The 23,423-nt window shown below is 44.8% G+C and overlaps 1 protein-coding gene across 2 annotated transcripts in view; it reads left to right on the top strand.

The window, feature by feature from the left end:
* Positions 1-23,423, top strand: part of USP12 (ubiquitin specific peptidase 12) — a 78,516-nt gene that overhangs the window by 13,522 nt on the left and 41,571 nt on the right. For both annotated transcript variants that reach the window (XM_059042105.2, XM_067016834.1), the window contains exon 2: positions 20,274-20,354. In XM_059042105.2, coding sequence (XP_058898088.1) covers positions 20,274-20,354 — 81 coding nt within the window. The remainder of the gene's footprint in view (positions 1-20,273; positions 20,355-23,423) is intronic.

Here is a 23,423-nt window from a genome sequence, read left to right as displayed (position 1 = left end):
GTTTTTTTGGGGGCGGAGCGTTTCAGTTATAGTATAACATATCAACTTTGTAGGTCAGAATGATTAGATTAGTTCAGAATCGTTATGTCTTAACCAAGAATATATTACTATAGTTAAATATTACATTCTCGCAGAAGACATTCATAAGAAGATTGGACAGAAACTAAAATGAAATGATAGTATCAATCCCTTTCATGAATTATATATTGTTGTGCCTGTAGATTAGCTTTACTGTATATTTATTCTACAGATAAAATTGTTTAGTGTTCTTTGGAAAGGCAGTGGTTATGAGGGTGTCCTGCTGCATGTTTATCGGATGGTGTATTAGATTTCTAGGGCTTCTGTAACAAGAGCTGCAAACTGGATGGCATAGAACAAGGGAAGTTTATTGTCTTACAGTTCTGGAGGCCAGAAGTCCAAATCCAAAGTGTTGGCAGTGTTATGCCCCCTCTGAAGGTGCTAGAGAAAGATCTGTTCCAGGCCTCTCCTAGCCTCTGATAGCCTCACTTGAAAGTATTGAGCCTCAGGTGTTCCTTGGTTTGTCGATGGCCACTTTTACCTGTGTCCCTTCACATCATCTTCCCTCTGTGTGTGTCTGTGTCTAAATTTCCCCTTTTTATAAGGACACCAGTCATTGGATTAGGGCTCACCTTAATGACCTCATTCTAACTTGATTACTTCTGTAAAGACCCAGTTCCTAAGTAAGGTCACAATCCAAGCTACTGGGAGTTAAGACTTCCATATATCTTTTTTTGGGGCGAGGGATACAGTTCATTTAATAACAGATGGCTTAAAGGAGTATTGCCATCTTAAGTTCTTTCAGAAATAAGATAGGGACTCAAAGAACTGTAGGGTCTTTTTTTTTTTTTTTTGCGGTACGCGGGCCTCTCACTGCTGTGGCCTCTCCTGTTGCGGAGCACAGGCTCCGGACGCGCAGGCTCAGCCGCTCCACGGCACGTGGGATCCTCCCGGACCGGGGCACGAACCCGCGTCCCCCGCATCGGCAGGCGGACTCTCAACCACTGCGCCACCAGGGAAGCCCTGAACTGTAGTTTTTTAAAGGGAGTAGCAGTTAGTTTGGGTATGTTTTAAACTAATTAGTTTAAATATCTCTAACCTCACTTATGAGCCAGGAGTGGAGCTCTGTAGTGGCGGAGTTTATACTTAATTTTGCATTAAACTAATAATGGCTGACCTTTTCTGGAAGTGGATGTATCAGTAGTTAGCTGACTGCTTGATTTTTTTTTTTTTTCCTCTTTGTGACTGCTCAATCCGTCACCTTCTACCCAGCCTCCCACACCCAAGTCTTTTACAGCTGTGTAATATTTTCTTTTAGTTACATGGATACTTAATAAGAAATTGTACTGTTTTACTGATTATAGAAGGAATAAATGTTTGTGATGGACAGCAATGTGTAAAGAAACTAAAAGTCACCTGTAACTCGTTAATCAATTACTAGTATTTGATAACAAGTTTTTGTATGTTCTCTTGGTCTTTTCCTTACGTGGCAAACATGATTTTTAAAACACAATTTGTATTAAATATTCTTTTTCTGTCCTGTGGGTAATTGAGTTAATTATTAATGCTGGTGCTCTCAAATCAGACATTTTAATATATTTGCTCTTATATCTTTCTATTCTGTGATGTCTTGGAAACCAAGATATACTTATTTTTGTTGCTTTTCATTTTCTCTGTTGATAACAAGTTTGGTATAACAGATTTAGAGAGTTTGGGAGTTAAAAAAGGACCTTAGGACAACTAGCCCTTTATAGTGACAAGTAAGTAGTGCAGGGGAACTAAATCTGAGATCCCGATATTTCACAGTGATGAGCAGATTCTAAATGAACTCCTTCAACATAGTGGTTTAGATTGAAGTTATGTGGGAACTAGTTATGTTATTATTAATTTGTCCTTCCTTCTGAGAAGCTACCAAACTGGAAAGCAAGCATTGGAAGAAAGTGGTTACGCAGGAAGTCTTCAGCTAACAGACGGATTTCCAAAGGTCTTTTTTTTTTTTTTCAAAGGTCTCTTTTAAAGTCAGTTGATTGGCTCTCGTTATTGATTCTCCCATAGAAACAGTGTATAAATTGAGCTCCTTAGCCAAATGGACAAGGTGTGTTTCAGCCCTGATCAGTTACTCTGGCCCAGCGGTGTCGTGGCACATAGTTCACGCAGAAGGGCTACCGTTGCCACGTGGAAAAGTGGGGCTTGGAATTTCTTGTCTTTTGCCACCTGTCATTCTTCAAGAAGGAGACTCACTGGGAAATGTCTTACACTTGTATGGTTACTTGAGGAGAACCTGACGTTTGGGGAGGTTGGTGTGATGAAGAGTAGGAGTCTGTGTCTGACGCAGACCCGCGTTCACGTTTCCCCTCTGGCATTTATTAGTTACAACTTTGGGCATATTACCTTAAACCCTTGAGTTTATTTTACATATAAAATGGGCCCAAAATAATATGTGTAACAATTGGGTCGTGCTTACTGTGTGCTTGACATTATTCTGAGCCCTTTACATATATATATATATTTTTTTTTTTTTTTTTTTGGGGGGGGTGCTATGCAGGCCTCTCACTGCTGTGGCCTCTCCCGTGGCGGAGCACAGGCTCCAGACGCGCAGGCTCAGCGGCCACGGCTCACGGGCCCAGCCGCTCCGCGGCACGTGGGATCCTCCCGGACTGGGGCACGAACCCGTGTCCCCTGCATCGGCAGGTGGACTCTCAACCACTGCGCCACCAGGGAAGCCCTAAGAAATTGTTTTTAAATTAAATATCTGAATCAGTATAGGCAAGTACTTGTGTATGACTTTACCTGCATTTATTTATATCCTACCATGTAAAATAATTTAAGGTGGGCCTTGCATGTATAGAATTGCTGTGGGAAAACTCTGTCTTTCTAAAGGAGTTTCAGACATTTATCTAAGAACGACTGTTTTCGAAACAGTTTTATACATGTGTGTAGCATAAGCTGTAGGAAATTTATCACAGCTGTAGGAATATAGGGTATATCAGCATTATGGAAACTAATCATACTCCATTCAGATGTAAACTAAGGCAAGCTCTATTAAGTCTGTCTGCATCTTTTTTTTTTTGGTGATACGCGGGCCTCTCACTGCTGTGGCCTCTACCGTTGCGGAGCACAGGCTCCGGATGCGCAGGCTCAGCGGCCATGGCTCACGGGCCCAGCCGCTCCGCGGCATGTGGGATCTTCCCAGACCCGGGCACGGACCCGGCCACAAACCCGTGTCCCCTGCATTGGCAGGCGGACTCTCAACCACTGCGCCACCAGGGAAGCCAAAGTCTCTCTGCATCTTCAATACTATATTTTGATCTGTATGCTGAACTTCTTTGCCAAAGAAATCATCAATCTGGGAAAAGTGCAGCAAAATGTTAACAGTAATAGTTAGAGATGTGTAGTGTATGCAGTAGGAGCAAACCGAAAAGAATAAGGTGATTGTGCTTGGAAAGATACTGATTAATGTAAAGAATGTGGATACAAGGCTGCAGGATCATTTATTACCTCGGCTGGGGCCCTTTGGAAGTGAAAGGTGCACGGTGACACCTGGTAACTGTCTCAGGTGGGGCGGGGCAGCGTCGTCCTACTACAGAGCGAACATGGATTTCTCTGCCGTATCCTAGAAGTCTAGAATCATTATTTCTTTAAACTCAAGAGAAGGAATAATAGCACAACCAAAGGGGCAAACACTATACCAAATGTGGCAAACGTAGAGCTTTGGAACTGAAAATAATCACAAATTTAGCAGCTTAAGCCAACACACATTTATCATATAACAGATCCACTGCCAGTTGAGGCTCCTATGAGAACTGAGCTCTGGCCAACACACTGATTGCAGCCTTGCAGGGGGCAAGGCTGAGTGAGGGCCCTGGCTTTTGGCTGGCTGTTAGCGCTGAGAGATTGCCTGCGGTTCCTGGCCACGCGCCCTCTCCTCCATGCCGCCCCCTCCCCCATGCGGCCCCCTCTGCCGTGGCCCTCTCTGCCGTGGGATGGGCTGTCTCACAGCACTGCAGCTGGCTTCTTCGAAGCCAGTTACTGAGTCAGAGAGCAAGCCTGGGAGCAATGCGGACTCTTCTACAAACGCAGAATTGTTGTCCCATGACTTTGTCATGGTCTGTTGGTTAGAAGCAAGTCACTGGCCCTGCCCACATTTGAGGAGAACGCTTTAATTCTGTCCACCCCAATCATGCGTTCACAATTAGTGAGAAGTCTCAGTCTGACTGAGGTTTAATTCTTGCTTTGTGTGGGAAACATCGTACTTGTGATTATATTATGTGGAGGGGCTGCCTCTTTCTGAACTAATCAGTATCACTTATTTGGCAGTTTTGCATTTTGTTTTAACCAAGCGTAGTCTCTTTTTATCATAGAAAAACAAACATCTATCACGTAGATGCATAGTATCCTGTGCTGCTGTGCACCTCTCCACTGGCTGCAGCCCAGAGCATCTCTTGACCAGCCTGTGTCTTCTTACATCCCACCTACTGTAAACCTCCCGGATTATTTTGAGGCAAATCCCAGGTATCGCTTTATTATTGAAATATTGTGTGACTTAACATTTTATGTGCTGGATCCTGGTCCTCTGCTGTACTGTATGTTCCCTGCGGATATGGACTGTCCAGTCCGTACCTTGCTTTGTCCTAGTGGGGCCTAGTGGGTTGGCAGCTACACACGCACAAAGTCAGGTCAGAATCCCCCGGTGGTGGGGCCTCGCCTGCTCTTTGCAGTTGCTTTTCATGTGGACCTGTGTTGGGGAGACAGTCCCCTGATAACAGCTCCGCAGTAACTCAGCCCTCTGGTGGGAAGAATTCTAGATGGAGTTCTGCCTGACTTCTAGACGGAAGGAACCCCGTGAACACAAAGCTTGCTCCTGGCTGTGCATGTTGATATACGGTTGTATCCTACGTAGAAAACAGCATATATCTTAGGATTTGTATATTTCATAGACCTTGATATTTCACTGTTTGAATATGTAAATGTTTAGGGATGTGGCTGATATAATAAAGGGTTACCTATATTTAATTTATAAGCTTTGTTACGCACAGCGATTTGAGATTAAAAAATAAATTGTGACTGTTTTCATTCATTTTATGATGTAATTTTATTCATCTTCGGATTGTCTGTAGGCATCTTAGCAGCAGCGTCTTGTTCTTGATGCTTTTGTGACATCCAGCGCGGCTGGTCAGAGTGCGCCATCTCTACTTTCGTTTGAGTGCATCTATCCCTACGTGCAGCACTGCTAAATTTGTCTTGAAGCATTGGTGGGTACTGTGGCTTGGAATGGCATAGCTAGTCATGGAATGGTAACCACTGGTTTTTGCTTGCTCGTTTGCCAATATCGCCATATAATGTATCACTGATTGCTGGCCTAGTCTACCCTTTATAAAAGTGATTTTAAAGGCGACTTTGTTATAACATCCATCACGAACTATAATGAGATCGTATCTCTAGCATAATTAATACATGTGTTCAAATTTCTTTTTCTGTAAAGGAATTAGAATTATCATTTATTGGGGTTGTTTCAGACTTCCTCGGATAACCCTTTGTTGTTCAAAATGAAGTAATTGTGAGAGTATTTTTAGGTAATAGGAGAGACTCTAGGGGGCCGGGATGGAAAGAAGCTCTCTCTCGTCTGAGGGTGCCCCGTGTATTTGGGCAGGTGATGTGTGCATTCTCACCCTGGACTCCCTGAACTCTTACTTTTCCCTCCTCTCGGACTGAATAGGGGAGACCTTTTTTTCCCCTTTTCCTGTGTCAGTTTCAGAATATAACAGAAGATGAGTCTAGATGGCGAGCCAAATGTGATAAGGAAATTTTAGAAATTGAATTGCTTTTGGTCAAAGCACTTCCCTGGACATTGCCTCCAAGTTCTGTCCCATGGGTCTTTAGCAACCCTATAAAGAGAGCTTCTTTAGTCCTTTTGGTCTGAGTATGGTGACACATTTCAATTATATGTATGACTAGTAAAATTATTTTTTATAAATTAGAACAAATTTGAATATTTTTCTGAAGTAGATAATTGACCTGTAAATTTCTTATACGTTTCTATATGGAATACTTAACAGAACATTGTTGGAAATTATTGCCGGGAACAGTGGTGTGAATGAAACAGCCTTTGGTGTGAGCTGTGAGTTTCTGCTGAGATTGATTTAGCACCAGAGGGGCTCTTTCTGTTACTGTAGGTGTTTATTAGTAAAGTTTTTTTTATATGATTTAGATAATACATTCTGTGGAGAGTAGACTACTTGAAGTAATATACTTGTTAAGATAAAAACTCTTGTTTTATGAGAAATCTGTCGTAAAGGACCCCGAGGCCAGTCTGTGCGCAGCCACCTCTTCAGCGGTGTCTGTGGGAGTAACAGAAAGATGTGTCTGCATGCGTGTGCTGAGGGGCTGCTTGTGCTTCGTTTATTAAACTACAATAGAGGCAGAGGGTAAATGGTGCTACCGCCGGACCGGGTCTTTGTGAGGAATTCCTAGGGGATTGGAAAGTAGTGACGGGAAAGAAAGGAACCACCAAACAGAACAACTGACTGTGGTCCTCCCAAGAGAGCCCTTGTGGAAGCTTGAATTTGGAGCCTGCAGTTCACGGTTGGCGTGTGGCTGTGATGCCATCACCATGGTAATCGCTGGAAGAGCTGGCTCAGGGGGCCTCTCTCTTCCTGTTCACGCAGAGTAGCTGGCACGTGGGGTCAGGCCAGAGACGTGGTCTTTGCAGAGGGCGGGTGACCTTCTGTCTGGAGGCGGATAGGCCGTTAGGGCTCAGGAGTGGAGAGATCAGGGAGGGGCGTGTGGTGGGCTGGTGTCCCTGCAGACGTGGGGCTGGGATGCAGCCACCCTCGGCCACGCCCCCTGGTACCCGGCCTCCCTCCTCCTCGGAGCACCCGCTTCCCTGGAACTGGGAACCAGCTCTTTCAGGACAAATGTGGAGGAATCGCAGACAGAGATACCGATGCTGGTCATCTTTCACTCACGAGTCAGAACAGCTAAGCAAGGATTTCCAGAAGCTTAAGGAGTAGCAGGAGCTTGAAAGAGAACAAGAAACTTGGTTCTCCTTTAAGTGGCAGTAGTTTAATGACTAAGGGCCACATTTCTGTTCCTTTGCTTTTTTCTTTTTGGCTTTCCTGTACTGCCTTTTGTTGCAGTGATGATATTTTCTTTGTTTTCTGGCGGTTACCTATATAGTTTTTCGCATGCGTAACGAAGCTTTTCCTCCGTCGAGGATGTTCAGCACCTTTCTCCCCGTCTGCTTCGAGTCGAGCTCCTGAGCGGCGTTAGCTGCCCTCTGGGCCGCTGTCCTTGGAGCTCTTGGGTTTTGAGTAAAGGGTGGCAGATCTCGTCATCGCTACAGAAGCAAACGTGTTACAGTCCCTGCGTAGGTGGACAAGTGGAGGGAGGAGAGAGGTAGAGGAAGAGGCAGCTGGTTTCATGGCGGGAATTTAGTCCTTTAGGAAATTCGTTGATCTAGCTAGAGATTTGAATGTAGAATTACTAGATGCCCTGAAGCGGTACTATATCTAATGATTTGCAATAAAAATTAGGAGGTGACGTGGGGAAGGAGAGTTGGAGGAGTGTGTGTGTGCCAGTTTTTCATTTGCAGGGCAGATTTAAAGCTGTTGACGAGATAGCGATTATTTACAGCTGTGATAATAACCACCTAGAGCTGAAACCAAGCTGTTCGCAGCTGGTGTCTCTGGGGAGAGGACCTGAGGCAGGGAGTGGCAGTTAACACTTAGGTTTTTCTCTGTACCCTCCGCAGTTTGCATGGTTTTCAGTGTGTGAACCTGCAGTATTTATTAAATGAAAGTGTTACACAAGGCATCCAAAACGGACCTGAAGCTCGTTCTAGTCTTTATTGCAACTGTCCAGAGGGAGCTAACTTCGGACTTTGGGATCGATTAAAGCGCTGTGTATTTTCCTTCTACCTACACAAGTAGCTTCCAAAACAAAGTACAAGTAAAGTACTTCACAGTCTTCTATTGGAATTTTCCATTGTGTTGATCAGTTTGGTGAAACGATCACTTAGGGGAATTGGAGTGACTGATGCTTCTAATTCTTTTACGAAGTGAAGTTTCACTCTCGTTGTTTGATTTCCACACCTGTGAGCTCGGCAGAGTAGGTGTTTCCCTGTGTTAAAAGGTGAGGAGACCACGCCGGGTACAGTGACTTGTTCACGGCTCATGAAGTGGCGCCGAGCTTGGGCTCAGACTCTGTCCCCGGCTCCGGGCCCCCGCTGGTCCTGCTGCCTCCGCACGGGAAGTTTATAACGTCGCCAAACTCAGGTTCCCCCACTGATTTCTCCCTGCGTTCTGAAAATTGTATCCTAGTTGTCTTTAAGATATGTAAATCTGTGTTTATTTTAAAAGATGAATTTTACTGCAATTTTTAAGAAGCGCCACCCATGAACACTGGGTGTCATTCAGCCTCTTGCTGTTTCAGCAGCTGGCCGACACTTCCTCTCTGCGCTGCTGAACGGATCTTTTCTCAGACGTAGGTGCCTCCCAGAATTTTCCTGATGTCTTTGTTTTGCATTGTTGTGGCTTTTGCTGAATCAAAGCAGTTGAGTGTAGATGTTGTTTGCTTCAAGGATTAGCTTATCTTTTGGGGCTGTGACACTAAACAAACAACACTCGGCCTTATCTGATCCCAGCAGTTATGTTTTTCACCCAAGAAATGTTGGATTTCAACAAGTGACTTGCTCTCCAGGAAAACGGTGGTGGGAAAGGAAGCGTATTTATTAACTCTTGTTTTGGGATCCCAGTGTAGCATCCTTGACCCTTGATCACCTGGTCTTTTTCTTAAAATTGTGGTCAAATCTATATAACATACAATTGGCCATTTAAATCTTACGTGTAGATTTCAGTAACATAACTACATTCAGCATATTGTGCAGCCATCACCACTATCTAATTCCAAATGCTTTTATCTCCCCAGCCGGAAGCTCTGTAGCCATTCAGTAAAACTCCCCATTCCTCCCTGTCCTCCCTGTCTGCAGACTTCACTGCCCTCTAGTCCGCTTTCTTTTTTTTTTTTTTTTTTAGTCTGCTTTCTGTCTTCTGTGAATTTGTCTGTTGTAGGTATTTCATGTACGTGGAATCATACACTGTTTGTCCTCTTATGTCTGGCTTATTTCACTTAGCATGATGTTTTCAAAGTTCATGCATGTTGTAGCACGAATCAGAACTTCATTTCTTTATATGGCTGAATAATATTCCGTTATATTATTCCACATTTTGTTTATTCCTCTCTTGATGGACATTTGGAGTTGTTTCTACCTTTTGGCTATGTTGACTAATGCTGCTGTGAACCTTGACCTACAAGTGTCTGACTTCCTGTTTTCAGATCTTTTGGGTATATACCTAGGATTGCCATATGGTGGTGCCATATTTAATTTTGGGAGGAACCACCAAATGTCTTCACATCCTCACCAAGGCTTGTTGTTTTCCATTTTTTTCCCCTGGATTCTGGCCATCCTGTTGGGTGCAAAGTGGTACCTTGAGATTTTGGTTTGCATTTCTCTAATGAGTAGTGATATTGAGCATCTTTAAATGTACTTATTTGCCATTTGTGTATCATCTTTGGAGAAGTGTCCATTCAAGTCATTTGCCCATTTTTTAGTTGGGTTGTTTTTTTGTTCTTGAGGTGTTGGAGTCCTTTACTCTGGATATTTATGCCACTTGGTCAATAATCCTTTTACTATGTTGCTGAATTTGCTTTGTTGGTGCTTTGTCGAGGTTTTGCATCTCCTCGTAAGGAATATTGCCTGTAGTTTATAGCGTCTTAGTCTGGCTTCAGAGTCAGGGTAATGCTGGCTTCGTAAAATGAGTTAGAAAGTGTTCTCAGTTTATCAGAAGAGTTTTACAACCCCTGGTTGTAAGTGTTCTGAAATAGTTGATGCTGAGGATTTGTCAGCTGAGTGGTGTTGGTGGCGGGACGGAGCCTGGGACTTGCTGCTCTGTGCTTTCTGTGACATCATGCCGCCTTGAGTGACGTTCGGGACAGGACTCCACGTGGGGCCAGCTGCGCTCAGTTCCCTTCTATATTTGACAAAACTATGTAAGTTTGATGAGAATTTTAGTTTTTATTACAGTTAGCCCCTAGAATCTGGAGTATGGACTCTGTTGTTATAGTAACAGAATAAGTCAGTCAAGAATTCATATAATTTTGGGGCTTCCCTGGTGGCGCAGTGGTTGAGAATCCGCCTGCCGATGCAGGAGACACGGGTTCGTGCCCTGGTCCGGGAGGATCCCACGTGCCGCGGAGCGGCTGGGCCCGTGAGCCGTGGCCGCTGGGCCTGTGCGTCCAGAGCCTGTGCTCCACAACGGGAGAGGCCACAACAGTGAGGGGCCCGCATACCGCAAAAAAAAAGAATTCATATAATTTTGATTTCACTTCAACTTAATAATACCTTTTAACTATATGGTGATTTTCCTGTCAGGAATCTGAGGGACTTTACAAGTAATTCACTTTACCGTAGCCTAGGATTTGGGGAGAACAGAGGTGGCCATGCTTTCGTAGGTGGACAAGCGTTGCCCCACGTTTGCTGATTGAGCGCCGCCGCCCACGTCAGTCACCCGGGTCAGGTGTCTGAGGATTGGCCTGGTTTCCGGTCCAGGGCCCCTTGTTCTTTAGAGAGCTGAAACATTTGGTAACACAGCATATAAAAACTGTCAAGAATGTGGTAGAAAGGGCTCAAAACGATGAAACATTTCTTGTAATTTTCTTTGGCCTTGCAGGTGAATCTCTGCATTGAAAGGTATGCAGAGATGCTGTGAAAAGCAAATCTTGCCCCCCTTTCCGGTCGTAGGTAATGGAGTTCAGATATAGCTGCGTTTTAAACGTTTAACCGTCCATGAGGTATTTCGTGAATTACTTGGCCTTGGTAGAAGGGTGGGATGTGTAAAGTTCATTGTGCCCATTCAACTCATTAAGTATGTTTGGTCATGTTGGAGCATTTTCTTTCGGATGTTACTGTGAAGCTAAATGTGACGGAGTGACAGGGTAATTCTTGCTAAAGAAGCCCAGTGTCACCGCTGTTGCTTTGACGGAGGTGAACCAGCGAGGTTTCCTTCCGTGACTCTGTGTCTTGTGACCACACGCAGGTCAGAGCGTATGGGTTTTTTCGTTGTGGCACCAGCTCAGTGCGAACACTTTTCCATCCCTTGACTGACTGCAGAGATTTGAAGTGAATCCATGTCTTCTTTCATCCTCTTCATATAAATATTCTCTGTACGTAACACACATTTAGCCACGAATTATATAACCAAACTTTTCGTTGGCGATATTAGGTCAGATAATTTGAAGGTTGTAGCTTTTAGCTCACGTCTGATAGGAACATTGAGTTTTAGTGGATATTTGAATTTTTAGCGGTTAAAATTATATGCCTATTGTTTTTGGTTTGGTCGTTAGTCATTGATTTACAGTAGTGATGCAGATGTGTAATTTGTTGCTTAGCTTCTGTTTTTTACGTGGCATGTCTGTACATGTATCACTTTTAGGTGAAAAGGATTACGTAAGTGCCGACTTCTGAGTTAACTTTAAATTTTCAGTCTTTGGCCAGTGATTAATCCTAGAACTGAGTTTTCCTGGAGAGCTTAGATGAGGAATTTCACACGTGTAATATGTGCTCCTGTGCTGGCAGTTGAAGGAGAAAGTAAGCTCCTTTAGTTTCTTCTGGGAAGAATCCCGGGGGCGGGGTGTGGTCAGGCGGGTAGGAGGGAGGATGGGACATACACAGGGACGTGTGCATGTGTGCACACCTACCGTCGGACAGTGAACTTGTACGGTTTCCCCTTCTTTGAGGAGCTCACGGAGATGGCTTCCAGAGGACCTGCCTCGGGCCCGGCCTCGTGCGCTGGCCTTGGGCTCTGCCCTCCCTGCGCGGCTGAGGGTTGCCGGCGGCACAGCCCGTCTCGCCGGGGTGGCTCTGCCCCGTGTGGCCGCTGCTCCTCAAAAGCACTCGCAGCCCCTGTGATCTGCTGCAACAGGGCAGCGCCGTCTTAGGTCTGGGCCAGTCCGGGGGTCCTTTGTCCTTTCTGCGGAGCCCATTTGAACTCTGATGGCAGAGTTACAAGCAGAGAAGGCCACTGTGGCGGGCCTAGGATTCTTAGAATCACTGTCCTGAGTGTGGGACCCCCAGATCCTTCCTCAGTCAACGTGGGGATTTCAGGTCTTCGAGGGGCCCAGCCCAGGGTGGGAGTAGGAAGGAGCAGAGGGGGCTGCGTGCTCAGCACCTTCGGTGCCGGGCGTCGCCCTGAACGCCTCCTGTCCATTTGGCGGAAGCAGGCCCCGGAGGGGCTGTGGTTTGCCCCGTTGGGGAGGCGGGGAAAGTGGGGCTTGGGGTGAAATAGCTTTTGCCCTGAATTCACACCTTCAGTGTGACTCTGTATTGCTGCTCACTGTTTTAGAATTGAAGCCTTTTAGGTTCTCAGTCGGTGCCACACATCTGGCCTCTCTCACCTCGCTGGTGAGGAAGGTGAGCGGTGATTTGCAGAAGGTGACGCCGCCTAGTTGTTCATGTGTTAGAACCAGGCCAGGAAGGCAGGCCTCCCGGTCTGTGGGCCTCGCTCAGGGCCGCACAGCCTGAGCCGGAGGGGGACGCGCCCTCACGTGCATCAGGGCACGTGCACAGCGCTGATGCAAATACCTCTGAAGGAAAATCGAGGCTTGGCTCTTCTCGTTCCATGTGTTTGTGAAGCCTTCCCCCAATTCTCCAGCTCTCAGCGTCTTTCCTGTTCTGACACCCCGTAGTGCATACTGTGTTGTGGCAGAGCAGTTTGCTATCTGTTCTCTCCTTTATAACTTTAGATTTATTTTAAAAATAATTTTCTACCTGTCATCATGAAAGACTAATTTTTATTCACTGTGTACTCCCCAATTGGATTATGACTTTGGCAGTTTCTCTTTATCCTTTTTAATGTACATCAAACGTTTTCTGATTTGAAGCCACAGTGAAAATTCGCTTTACAGCTAGACCTAACATGCATACTGGAATATTGGAACAAAAGTTCCACAACCCGTAGTTTCCTCTTGGTAGGGAGATGTGCTGTCATCTGTTCTGTTTTACTGACAAAGCGAGTGGTGCTTGTGAGCCACTGCGTTGTTCTCACCCCGCTGCTAATGGGTGTGACTGTTTGAAAATAACATCCGCAGCTTTGGGCACAGGCTGGGCAGAAGTACTCAGATGCTTACTGAGGTTCATCTTTTCTGAAGGACTGCTGCTTTGGGATGATTTTTATGATGCCTGAAACTGAGGTTATGGAAATGGTTTGTTTTTTCATTAAAATGTTTGTTGTCTTTGATTTAGTTTCAGGGATACAGCGTTTCCGGGAGAAGAGGCGTGGACTTTCAGCCCTCTCTTTCTTCTCCATTTTCTTGTTTAGGAGACAGAAACTTGTTTCTTACATCTTCCTACTTTGGAATCATCCTTTTACAGCTCGCATTCATTTCCTCTTTGTTGTGTTCACATCCTCACGTCGGCATGGGCTCTTCCTGTGCCTCCAGAACTGTTCTTAGTTTGCTAAGGTCACTTGCTCCTTTGATCATCAGGAAGCCTTTCCTGCCTGTTTTGGCAGTTCTCCTTTGGGTACTGACCTGATCTGACCCACTTCGGTATTAAACTTGGAATGATAGACGCTGGATTCTAAGATAGGACTTGAAACACAGAAGTGGGGAAAATGTATTTTCTCATGTTTGTATTAAATACAAACTATCTGCTATAAAGAACTGTAACCATCTAATGTAAAGAAGGAAGTGCTGGCCGTCTGTCCGTATCTGTGGGTTCCACATCCGAGGACTGAAAATATTTGGGGAAAAAATTCTGGAAAGTTCCAAAAAGCAAAACTTGAATTTGCTGTGTGCTGGCAACTATTTTCACAGCATTTACATTGCATTGAGTATTACAAGTAATTGAGAGATGACTTAAAGCGTACGGGAGGGTGTGCATAGGTTATACTCAAGTACTACACCACTTGACATAAGGGTCTTGAGCATCCTTGGATTTTGGTACACGTGGAGGTCCTTGGAACCAATTCCCCACAGATACTGAGGGACGACTGTATTCTTGATAAGTATGTTTTCTTGATGGAGATGTTCATATTTTAGGTTTTCATCATTTTTTATTTCCTGCTAAAATGTATTAAGTACCCTGTTTTCTTAAACAGTACACACTGAACATAATTAGCTTTTCAAAATGATATGTCTTCATAGATACCATTTGTTACCATAGTCTAGCTTTAGATTGTGGAAGAGATCTCCTTAATTTACTTTGTTGAAAAGATTCCTCGGTATCAGTTTGCTTCTGTATAATTGTTTCTTTCTCATAATGGCACATGCAGGGCAGTCAGATGTGTGTTTTCCACCGTTGACTGTATAAACATTATTTAATCAAAAGCAGCTGTCTCCCAAGTGATTTTCTTTTTTCCTATTTGCAGATGGTATCTTCAAAACATAGGTATCCTTATCAACAAATAAAGGGTATCCTTATAGTTTCAACTTACTCTTCTTTCGCTTGGATGGTTATTTTTGGCATGATGCAGCTTTCTAAGAATCATACTAGGTGGGTTTAAGGAGGCACTTACTCCATGGCCTGCAAAGTCTTACATGGGACGATTGTTTCTGAGGATGATACTGTACTAACTTTCATCCAGAACCTTGTTAGTGTCTGACCTTCAATAGACTGTGCAACGTCTTATCCTTAATGTTTTAATAAGCTTGGAAGAGCCGGTAGGTTCACACATTGTTAGAAATGTGGGGATGGAGGTACTATAGAGATCAAGATCTTACATAGGAGATAACCCAGGTCCCGAGAGAGAAGCATTTTTTCTCAAGGTATTACAGCTAGTTAGTGGCATGGCCAGAGCCAGACTCAAGCCTGTAGCTTTGCTAGTTGAGTGCTATTTTTAGTGTACCCTGGTCTCTCTCAGTAGCTCCATAATGGCTCCATTTTTCCATGAAATGTTTTCCATGAAACAATACTTCCTATTTTAATAAACCTTTAGTTTCAATTAGTAGCATTATACTGACAGGGATATTGATTTTAAAATATTATCCAATATTAACCTTGTTTCTCAAGCACAGCCATTGAGGCTTTTTTTCTTTCTGATTTTATTTATTTTATTAAACTTTTTTTTCTTTGAAGAACAATTTTAGTTTCACAGCAAAATGGAAGGGAAAGTACAGAGATTTCCCATGTACCTCCTGCCCACACGTGCACAGCCTCACCCCTTGTTGACAGCCCCTCCAGAGTTGCACACTTATTACAGTTGATGAACCTATGCTGACACATCGTAATCATCTAAAGTTCATAGTTTACAGTGTACCCTTGGTGCACTTTCTGTGGGTTTGAACAAATGTATAATGACGTCTGTTCATCATTATGGTATCGTACAGAGTGTTTTCACTGCTCTAAAAATCCTCTCAGCTCTGCCTGTTCATCCCTCCTTCTCCTTAATCCCTGGCAACCACTGTTGTTTGTTGTTGTTTTGAACTGTCTTCATAGTTACCATTGAGTTTTTAACTTTCAATTAATTTTTATATTTAAAAATTTTATACTTTTTATATTTAGAAGTTTTTTTTGGTTCTTAAAAAAAATCAGCTTAGGCTTTAAATTCTCATCTTTGTTCTTATAATCAAGCTTTGGCTATTTCTTTGCACATATTAAGTGTTTGTTTTGTATCATGTCTGAAATAGTCCTGGTATTTAATATCTTGAATCTAATTCTGCCATCTGTGCTTCTGCTGGCTTTTACTCGTGGTGCTTTGTTTTTCTGTTCTTCTGTGTATGTGTGATTTTTGATTGTGAACTCAAATCTCTTGGAGTTTTATTTGTGGGAATTCTTCATGGGGTAGATTGAATTTGTCTTCTAGAGTGAGTTTGTAATTCCGTTGGTTGCTAGTTGTAAGGTGGAAGAGGGCACTGTCAACTCAGGACCTCTTTGAATTACATTTTCTGCCTGATTTTGTTCGTCTGTAAGATCGTATGGCATGTGTGAATTTGGGTCACAAGCTTTGAGTAGGGCCAGCTTGTGGCTATGACTGTTGGGAAGATATTTATCATCTCCCCCACTCCCACACCTAGGACAAGTCAGGCAGGTTTCGTTGCTGTCTCCTTCTGTGGTGCAGGGTTATTTCTCGTTCCCCCCTTAGCTGAAGACGTAGCCCTCTTGGGCTCACTGTCATGCCGGGGTCTTCTGCTGGCCTCCCTGTCTTTGGTTGGCCCTAAGCTTCAGCGCCGGTTATTATGCTCTGTTCCATCCAGCTGTCAGAGTAGGGTGCACAGGTCACTAGTGTTGGCAGGTGACCTCCATGTAAAATCTGTCTTTGGCATTTGTTTATCTCCCAGGGTTCTCCCATGACTTCGTTTTTTGGTTTCTGCAGGTTCCTTATTTCCTCACCAGCTCAGTAAATTATTATTGTCTTAATTAAAAAATTCATTCACCTTTTGGTTGTTTTCGTCAGGAGGGTCACGAACATCTAATTCCTTCTTCTGGATGAATTTGTAGTAATAGGTACTGAGTCTAAAATAATCGTATGTAAGTTACAAAAATGGAGACAGAACCGCCAGAAAGAATGTCTTCTTCCTTCTGGGCGTGCTGTGTCCTCAGACAAAACAAGTGGATCCTGTTCCCCACGAAAGCTTTAGAGCAGAAATTCCTAACTGAGAACACCAACATTTCTTCCCTTTATCCCAGTAAAGAATCGTGATTTCGTAAAGCACTGTTAATTGCAGTAGGGTCATATTTCTCAAGTGTGGGGATGCAAGGCTGTTCAGAGCCATTACTATTGGATGTTGACTTGTTCTAGGCTCAATTTAAATCTTGCGGTGCTTGACTGACTGTTATTTGACATGATAGGGTGTGTCAGCCTTCAATAAAATCTTCAAGGGATGATGTTTGAGAACCCTGGTATACGTACTAAAAATTGTGTGGCAAGTTTTTGGCTTCGTGGTGGTTTTTCACCGGTTATATCTAACTGTAGTTTTGAAAACGCTTAAATTAAAAAAAAAACCACTCATCGGAAACTGGATTGCTTTGTCTACACTTTGCCTCTGTAGTTAGCATTTGGCTAGAGGTAGGCATGTGCCCTGGTCATTTCTGCAAGAAAGTCTTGAGTTCGTGCCGTGGGACTCTCCTCCTGAAGTTCACAGAACCCGCTCCGCGGCGTCATCCTGCTGTGCGGAGGTTCGGTTTGCTGTGCCGTGCCTGCCTTCAGAACTGTCGCCAAGCAAGTTCTGTCCCCTCTGTACTGTCCGTCTCCATCTGCTGCCCTTGCTGTATCTGCAGCCACAATCCCTCCCTGTCGGTCGAATCGTGCTGCTGGGCATGTGTCGGTTCGCTTAGAATTCCCTGCAGCTTTGTGTTAATGCAGTAGTGTCCTCGGAAGCATCGATAAAAGTGATTGGAAATATGGCAGAATGTTAAGTTAGAAGACACTTTAGAAATTACCTGATCTTCGGCTGTGAAAACCTGTTTGTGTAAAGGCTTACTTGTAAACCCAACAGATAAGCTTGGAGCTGGGGGTTTGGAAAATTGCTGAGGAGACTGGCCCTTATTATTTTGCAAATAGAAAGTCTTAAATTACCAGAAAGGTTAAATGACGGTGGTCTGAGTTTCCACGTCATCGCACTTAACCTCCTCCTCAATCCAGCCCCGTTGGGTTGTGGTTCTGCTGGTGGCTCGGCTTTTGGGGAGTATTGTGAGGGTTCTTCCAGGGGCTGTGTCGCGGAGTTGGCCAGGTTGAGGAGATGATCTGTTTTTTTTTTTGTTTGTTTGTTTGTTTTGCGGTATGCGGGCCTCTCACTGTTGTGGCCTCTCCCGTTGCGGAGCACAGGCTCCGGACGCGCAGGCTCAGCGGCCATGGCTCACGGGCTTAGTTGCTCCGCGGCATGTGGGATCTTCCCGGACCAGGGCACGAACCCGTGTCTCCTGCATCGGCAGGCGGATTCTCAACCACTGCGCCACCAGGGAAGCCCGATGATCTGTTTTTTTAATGAAGCTTTCTCATTTTCTCCTTCTGATTTTTGTTTCCTCCTCTTGTTATTTCTTAGCTATTGCATGGAGTCGGTCATATTTATTAATATTACTGGCCAATGAGAGTAGCTTTTCTTCCCCTTGGAATTGAAGGGAAGGGAGAGAAGGGAAGCGGCATTTACGGACACCGGCTCACGTACAAGGCACAGCCGGATGCTTTTACAAAAGCTTCAACTCAGTTTATCCGTAGCCACTCTGTAAAGTAGTTGGTGCCATTTCCCTCTTACCCTTAGGAACTTGAGGCACGGAGAGGCTAAGAACTTGAACCGTAGTCAGAACTACCCTGAGGCCAGGATGGGTGGGGGAAGGGCTTTCTGAGCAGCGCCTGGAAAGCGTGTGGGGACACCAGCGGGACATGGGGTGGTCAGAGCACACGGGTGTGGCATGCGATCGGTGTTAGGGCGGAGAATGCGCACATGGTGTTCTGTTCTTGCTTCATCCCGAGGGCCAGAAATGCTTTCCCCAGGTATGTGTACTGGCATTTTATTGTCCCAAGTACATAGACGCATGAGGTTGTACTTTGGATAACAGCACCTTTTCTTGTCTTTTTGTGTGTGGGGGGGAAAGGGGTTATACTCATTTGAATACACCAATATCAGTTTAAATTCTTACATCTGGCTTAGTGATACTTTTCAACATATGTGAGGAAATTCTGCGACAAGATACTTGAGCTGGCGGGGGCAGAGAGTGGGCTTGTAGCCTTCCACCAAGACGGCTCTGTTCAGTGGATCCTGAAGTTGCCGTAATAACTGAATTTCCTGTCGTTATAAAACAGTTCATGGAGAGCCAACTTTAGAAATAAATGGTATCTGTGAAGTAGTGATTGTGTCGGGGATTTATAGAAAGCTGAATAGTAATTCCTAAATTAAAAAAATAAAGACAGTATCATGTATGTATACAAGTGCTGGATGGCTGGAGGGCATTTGAGAGGAAGTGTCTCCTTTTGGTGGAACGTGACCACTAACACCCCCCCCACCCCCCCACCCCGGCCCTTTCATCAGTACTTATTTCAGGCCTGGCCCATCAGGAAGTCGGGGCGGCGGCGTCTGACAAAGGTCTGGGCTTCCCAGGCTCCAGAAACAGCGGGGTGGGCTCTGGGCACCAGGTGGTGCCGACCGTGCTCGCACCCTTGGGGCGGCATGGCGTGCGTGTCGTGTCGTCATCTTTGTGCAGCTCCGCAAGGTGGCGTTGGGCTGTTTTGTGAGTAGCATCGGTTGTATTTGTCCGGTAGTGTGTGTTCTTGGGAATTGCCGGGTAGACTTGTGCCGAGTTCCTGTGTCTTCCGAACTGCTTCTGCTTCCCTTTCCGGCTCCGTCGGGAGCCCCTTTGCTAGTGTGCGCGGGTGCTCAGGGCCTGTGTGCTGCCCACCGCTCCCCCCGACTCCCCGTCCCTGTTCCTTCAGAGACCTCAGGTGCACAGAATGGAGTCGGTCGTGTTCCTGAGACCGTGGCGCGCGGTTACCGTCTGGGCCCGGCCCCCCTCTTGTTGGGCTTCATTTTGTCTTTTCCCTTTTGTCCTTCGCCCTGCGCTCCACATCCTGGCCCTCTTCTTCCGGCCCCACTCAAGTGTGTTCCGTGTACATTCTTCCAGCCCGTTTACCATGGACTGTGTTATATCTGTGTGTGCTAGTGATCTATGTTGATCTCGTTTTTACTTTGTTTACTTAATACTATGTTTTTGACAAATATCCATGTTTTTGTATGTAAATCTAGTTCATTTATTCTGACTGCTACTGGTATGCTGTCATTTTATAGACCATCTAGATTGCGGTCAGCTGTGCGGTCGTCAGTGACATTTCAGCAAACGTTCTTGTCACCTTCCATTCTGTGTGAGAATTTTCCAGGTATATACCTCTGAAGAAGTGTTAGCTCACTGAATATATGCATATTCAATTTCACAAAATTTCAGCTCTCTGAGATGGCTGCTCGGAGATTACACTCCTGTTAGACCATGTGATACAGCAGGGGCTCCCATCCATTGCTGAAAACAAGGAGCAGGATTTGCTAGAATTCCTTGATCCAGGCTTTGTCCGTGAGAATGTTCCCGCACACTAGCTTTTAGTCATATTATTAAAAGCCTTTATTCTTCACTATCACCCTTTATTTTCTTTCCATAATGTTAGGTGGCGATAGGGACCAAGAAAAGTATTTTAAGGGTTTCTCTGTAATGTGTTTATAATTGTGACAGTATTGGGAAAATACTGTAAATACTAAGATTTCTGTTTTTCATTTTATAGGGCGCCAATGCCTCGGCATTAGAGAAAGAGATTGGTCCAGAACAGTTTCCAGTCAACGAGCACTATTTTGGATTAGTCAATGTAAGTACCCGTTGATATGTAGCCCTCAAATTATGCTTGGAAGTAGTGTTAAGAATGATGAATGCAGTTCATAACTTATTAAAGGAAGTTTGCTCCTTTGTATCCGTAGACTCAATGCCAAGAAACATGACTTGGAATTTCAGAATTATCTCTAATGGGAGGGAAACAACATTGCCTGAAGTCTTTTTTTAAAAAATTTATTATTATTATGATTTTTGGCTGTGTTGGGTCTTCATGGCGGTGTGGGGGCTTCTCTTTGTGGTGGCTTCTCTTGTTGCAGATCCCAGGCTCTATAGACTCACGGGCTTCAGTAGTTGTGGCTCGCGGGCTCTCTAGAGCGCAGGCTCAGAAGTTGTGGCGCACAGGCTTAGTTGCTCTGCAGCATGTGGGGTCTTCCCGGACCAGGGCTCAAACCCGTGTCCCCTGCATTGGCAGGCAGATTCTTAACCACTGCGCCACCAGGGAAGTCCCCGTTGCCTGAAGTCTTAAGAGTCTTGGAACAGTTTCTAACTTGTCAGCCTGATTTTTTTTCCTATTTTGTGTCAGAATTTTCTCATACCCAAAATTTCATATGGCCTAGACCAAATGATCTCTTTGATTCTTTGAGAATTATTTACGTGTCTAAATATAAGTGGTCCAAATGTACAGATATAAATATAGTTTTGTAAATGCCCCCATGTGTCTATAGCGTCTTTGTCAGTTTGCTTCTGGCATTGTCCCAGTGGTATAGATTTAAAAGTGTGAAATGTAAGAAAAAAACATAGCCTTGCCCTTGTGGAGGTAATCATTCTAATTATACATTATTAAAACTTTGGAAGAACTTTCTTCTTTTTTTTTTTTTTGTGGTACGCGGGCCTCTCACTGTTGTGGCCTCTCCCGTTGCGGAGCACAGGCTCCGGACGCGCAGGCTCAGCGGCCATGGCTCACAGGCCCAGCTGCTCCGCGGCACGTGGGATCTTCCCGGACCGGGGCACAAACCCGCGTCCCCCGCATCGGCAGGCGGACTCTCAACCATTGCGCCACCAGGGAAGCCCTGGAAGAACTTTCTTTAGAATTGTTAACTCTTTCCTGAATCATGAGAAAACACCACAGATCTTTGTTATATAGTTGTCATGGTAGTTTATGTTGAACTGTACTTTAGGTGGATCCATGGTGAGTGTTTTAAAATGTGTATTGGTGGTAATACAGGTAAGAAAGTAAGTTATATGGAACAGATTGGTGTGTTACTGAGTACTGGCACGTCATTGTGTACAGATAGATTTCTTGTGCGATTTGAGGAGGGCAGTTGCGGTGGTATGTGTGTCTTGCCTTGCTTGGGGACCCTTCTCTGTCTGCGCTGGACATAAGCTAGTAACACAGGATCAGCAGTGCCCACCCTCCCTCTCTTCCCCTCCCTAGAGGAGGCCACTTATTAGCCCTCGGGCTGTTTTTTCTGGAATGTATCCTTACAGCCTAAATCAGGTACTTATACTGCCATTAAAAAAAAAAAGTCTACTGACTTCCTGTTTTGGCAGATGAGAAACTTCACTCTCTTTTCTCACCATCCCTGCCCAACTTCACTTTCCCCCAGTTCTCCCAATATGGAATTAATCATTGCTTTATTTTTTCCATGTCCTAAACTTTCATTTATTCTTCCCAAAGCCTTCAGCAGAACTAAAGAAAGCCAAAAAGACCTTCTCAAGATCAGTTGCCACTGAGCGGTGCCTGTCAGGTACCCCCCAGCCCCCCGTCCTCCTGCTGTGCAGCCTGTGCCTGGTGACGTCTCTTCCATCGCCCGTCACATTCCCTGCACTTGTCTCCTTGCCTTCATCCCGACTTCTTTCCGGGTTTTTCCTCCCTTGCTTTGTGGAACACATTCTGTAGATGCTTGTTTAGGAAATGTGCATGGATACAAACTTTGAGATCTTGTGTATTTAAGACTGTTTTGGTTATTGTTAGAGCTAGATATCCATCCTAGGTTACAACCTTCCTTCAGAATTTTTCAGGGCTTACTCCGCTGCTTTCTGGCTTCTGTTGATGCTGAGAGGGTGGATGCCATTCTGGTTCTCGATCTCTTATGTACAGGGCTTTTTTTTTTTTTTTTCCCCTTTAAAAAGTTTTGGGGGGGGCTTCCTTGGTGGCGCAGTGGTTGAGAGTCCGCCTGCCGATGCGGGGGACGCGGGTTCGTGCCCCGGTCCGGGAGGATCCCACGTGCCGCGGAGCGGCTGGGCCCGTGAGCCGTGGCCGCTGAGCCTGCGCGTCCGGAGCCTGTGCTCCGCAACGGGAGAGGCCGCAACAGTGAGAGGCCCGCATACCGCAAAAAGAAAAAAACGGAAAAAAAATTAAGGTTGGAGCTTTGAGGGGTCGGGGAGACCCCTTAGTTAATTGAGAGACGAACATTTTAACAGCTTCCTCCTGTCCCTGTGCCTGTCTGCCAAGTAGTTGGTGTTGTAAACAACATGGAAGGTAGTAGCTGCTGTAAGGCACTTGGTGGCTGACCTTTCCTAGCAGTTGGATTCTGTTGAAGTGAGGCACAGGCATATTTTCTTTTCGTCAGTCTGCTCTTAGCTAAGTGTGCAGGCTCACTTTAATTGCTCTTACAGAAAGCTAATCCTGAAAAGGGTTCCCATTAGATCTGCCTGATTGGATCCCTTTTTGCGACCAGTAAGTGGTAGAATCACTCAAGAGCACTTGCTTTTGGGAAATAGTATGTGTATTTGGGCAGTTAGAAAATTAGACTTTTTTTCTTTTTTTTTAATGGAGAGAAGGAGAAAAAAAAAAAACCCCAAAACCCCACAGTTAATTAATCTACCAGAAAATGCAGAGTGGTTACTCTTTACTTTGTTAATAACCATCTGTTTTCCATTATTTTCAGCTGTAGATATTTTTATCTTGGAGGAATATGGCTTTTATGGCCGTTTACTCTTAATGGTAACTCTGATGCCATCACTGTGATTTGCATAGTACATAGAGTGGGGATTTCCTGTTGGGTTAACTCTTGTGAATAAGTTAGTATTTCTGATGGTACAGGATGTTAGGAGAGGGGAAATGCTTGTGTCGCTCAGGGGTGCAGAAGCCATCTTGAGGAGG

Source organism: Kogia breviceps, chromosome 16, assembly GCF_026419965.1.
Source record: "Kogia breviceps isolate mKogBre1 chromosome 16, mKogBre1 haplotype 1, whole genome shotgun sequence".
Lineage (NCBI taxonomy): Eukaryota > Metazoa > Chordata > Mammalia > Artiodactyla > Physeteridae > Kogia > Kogia breviceps.
This window is presented reverse-complemented; position numbering and strand designations above follow the sequence as displayed.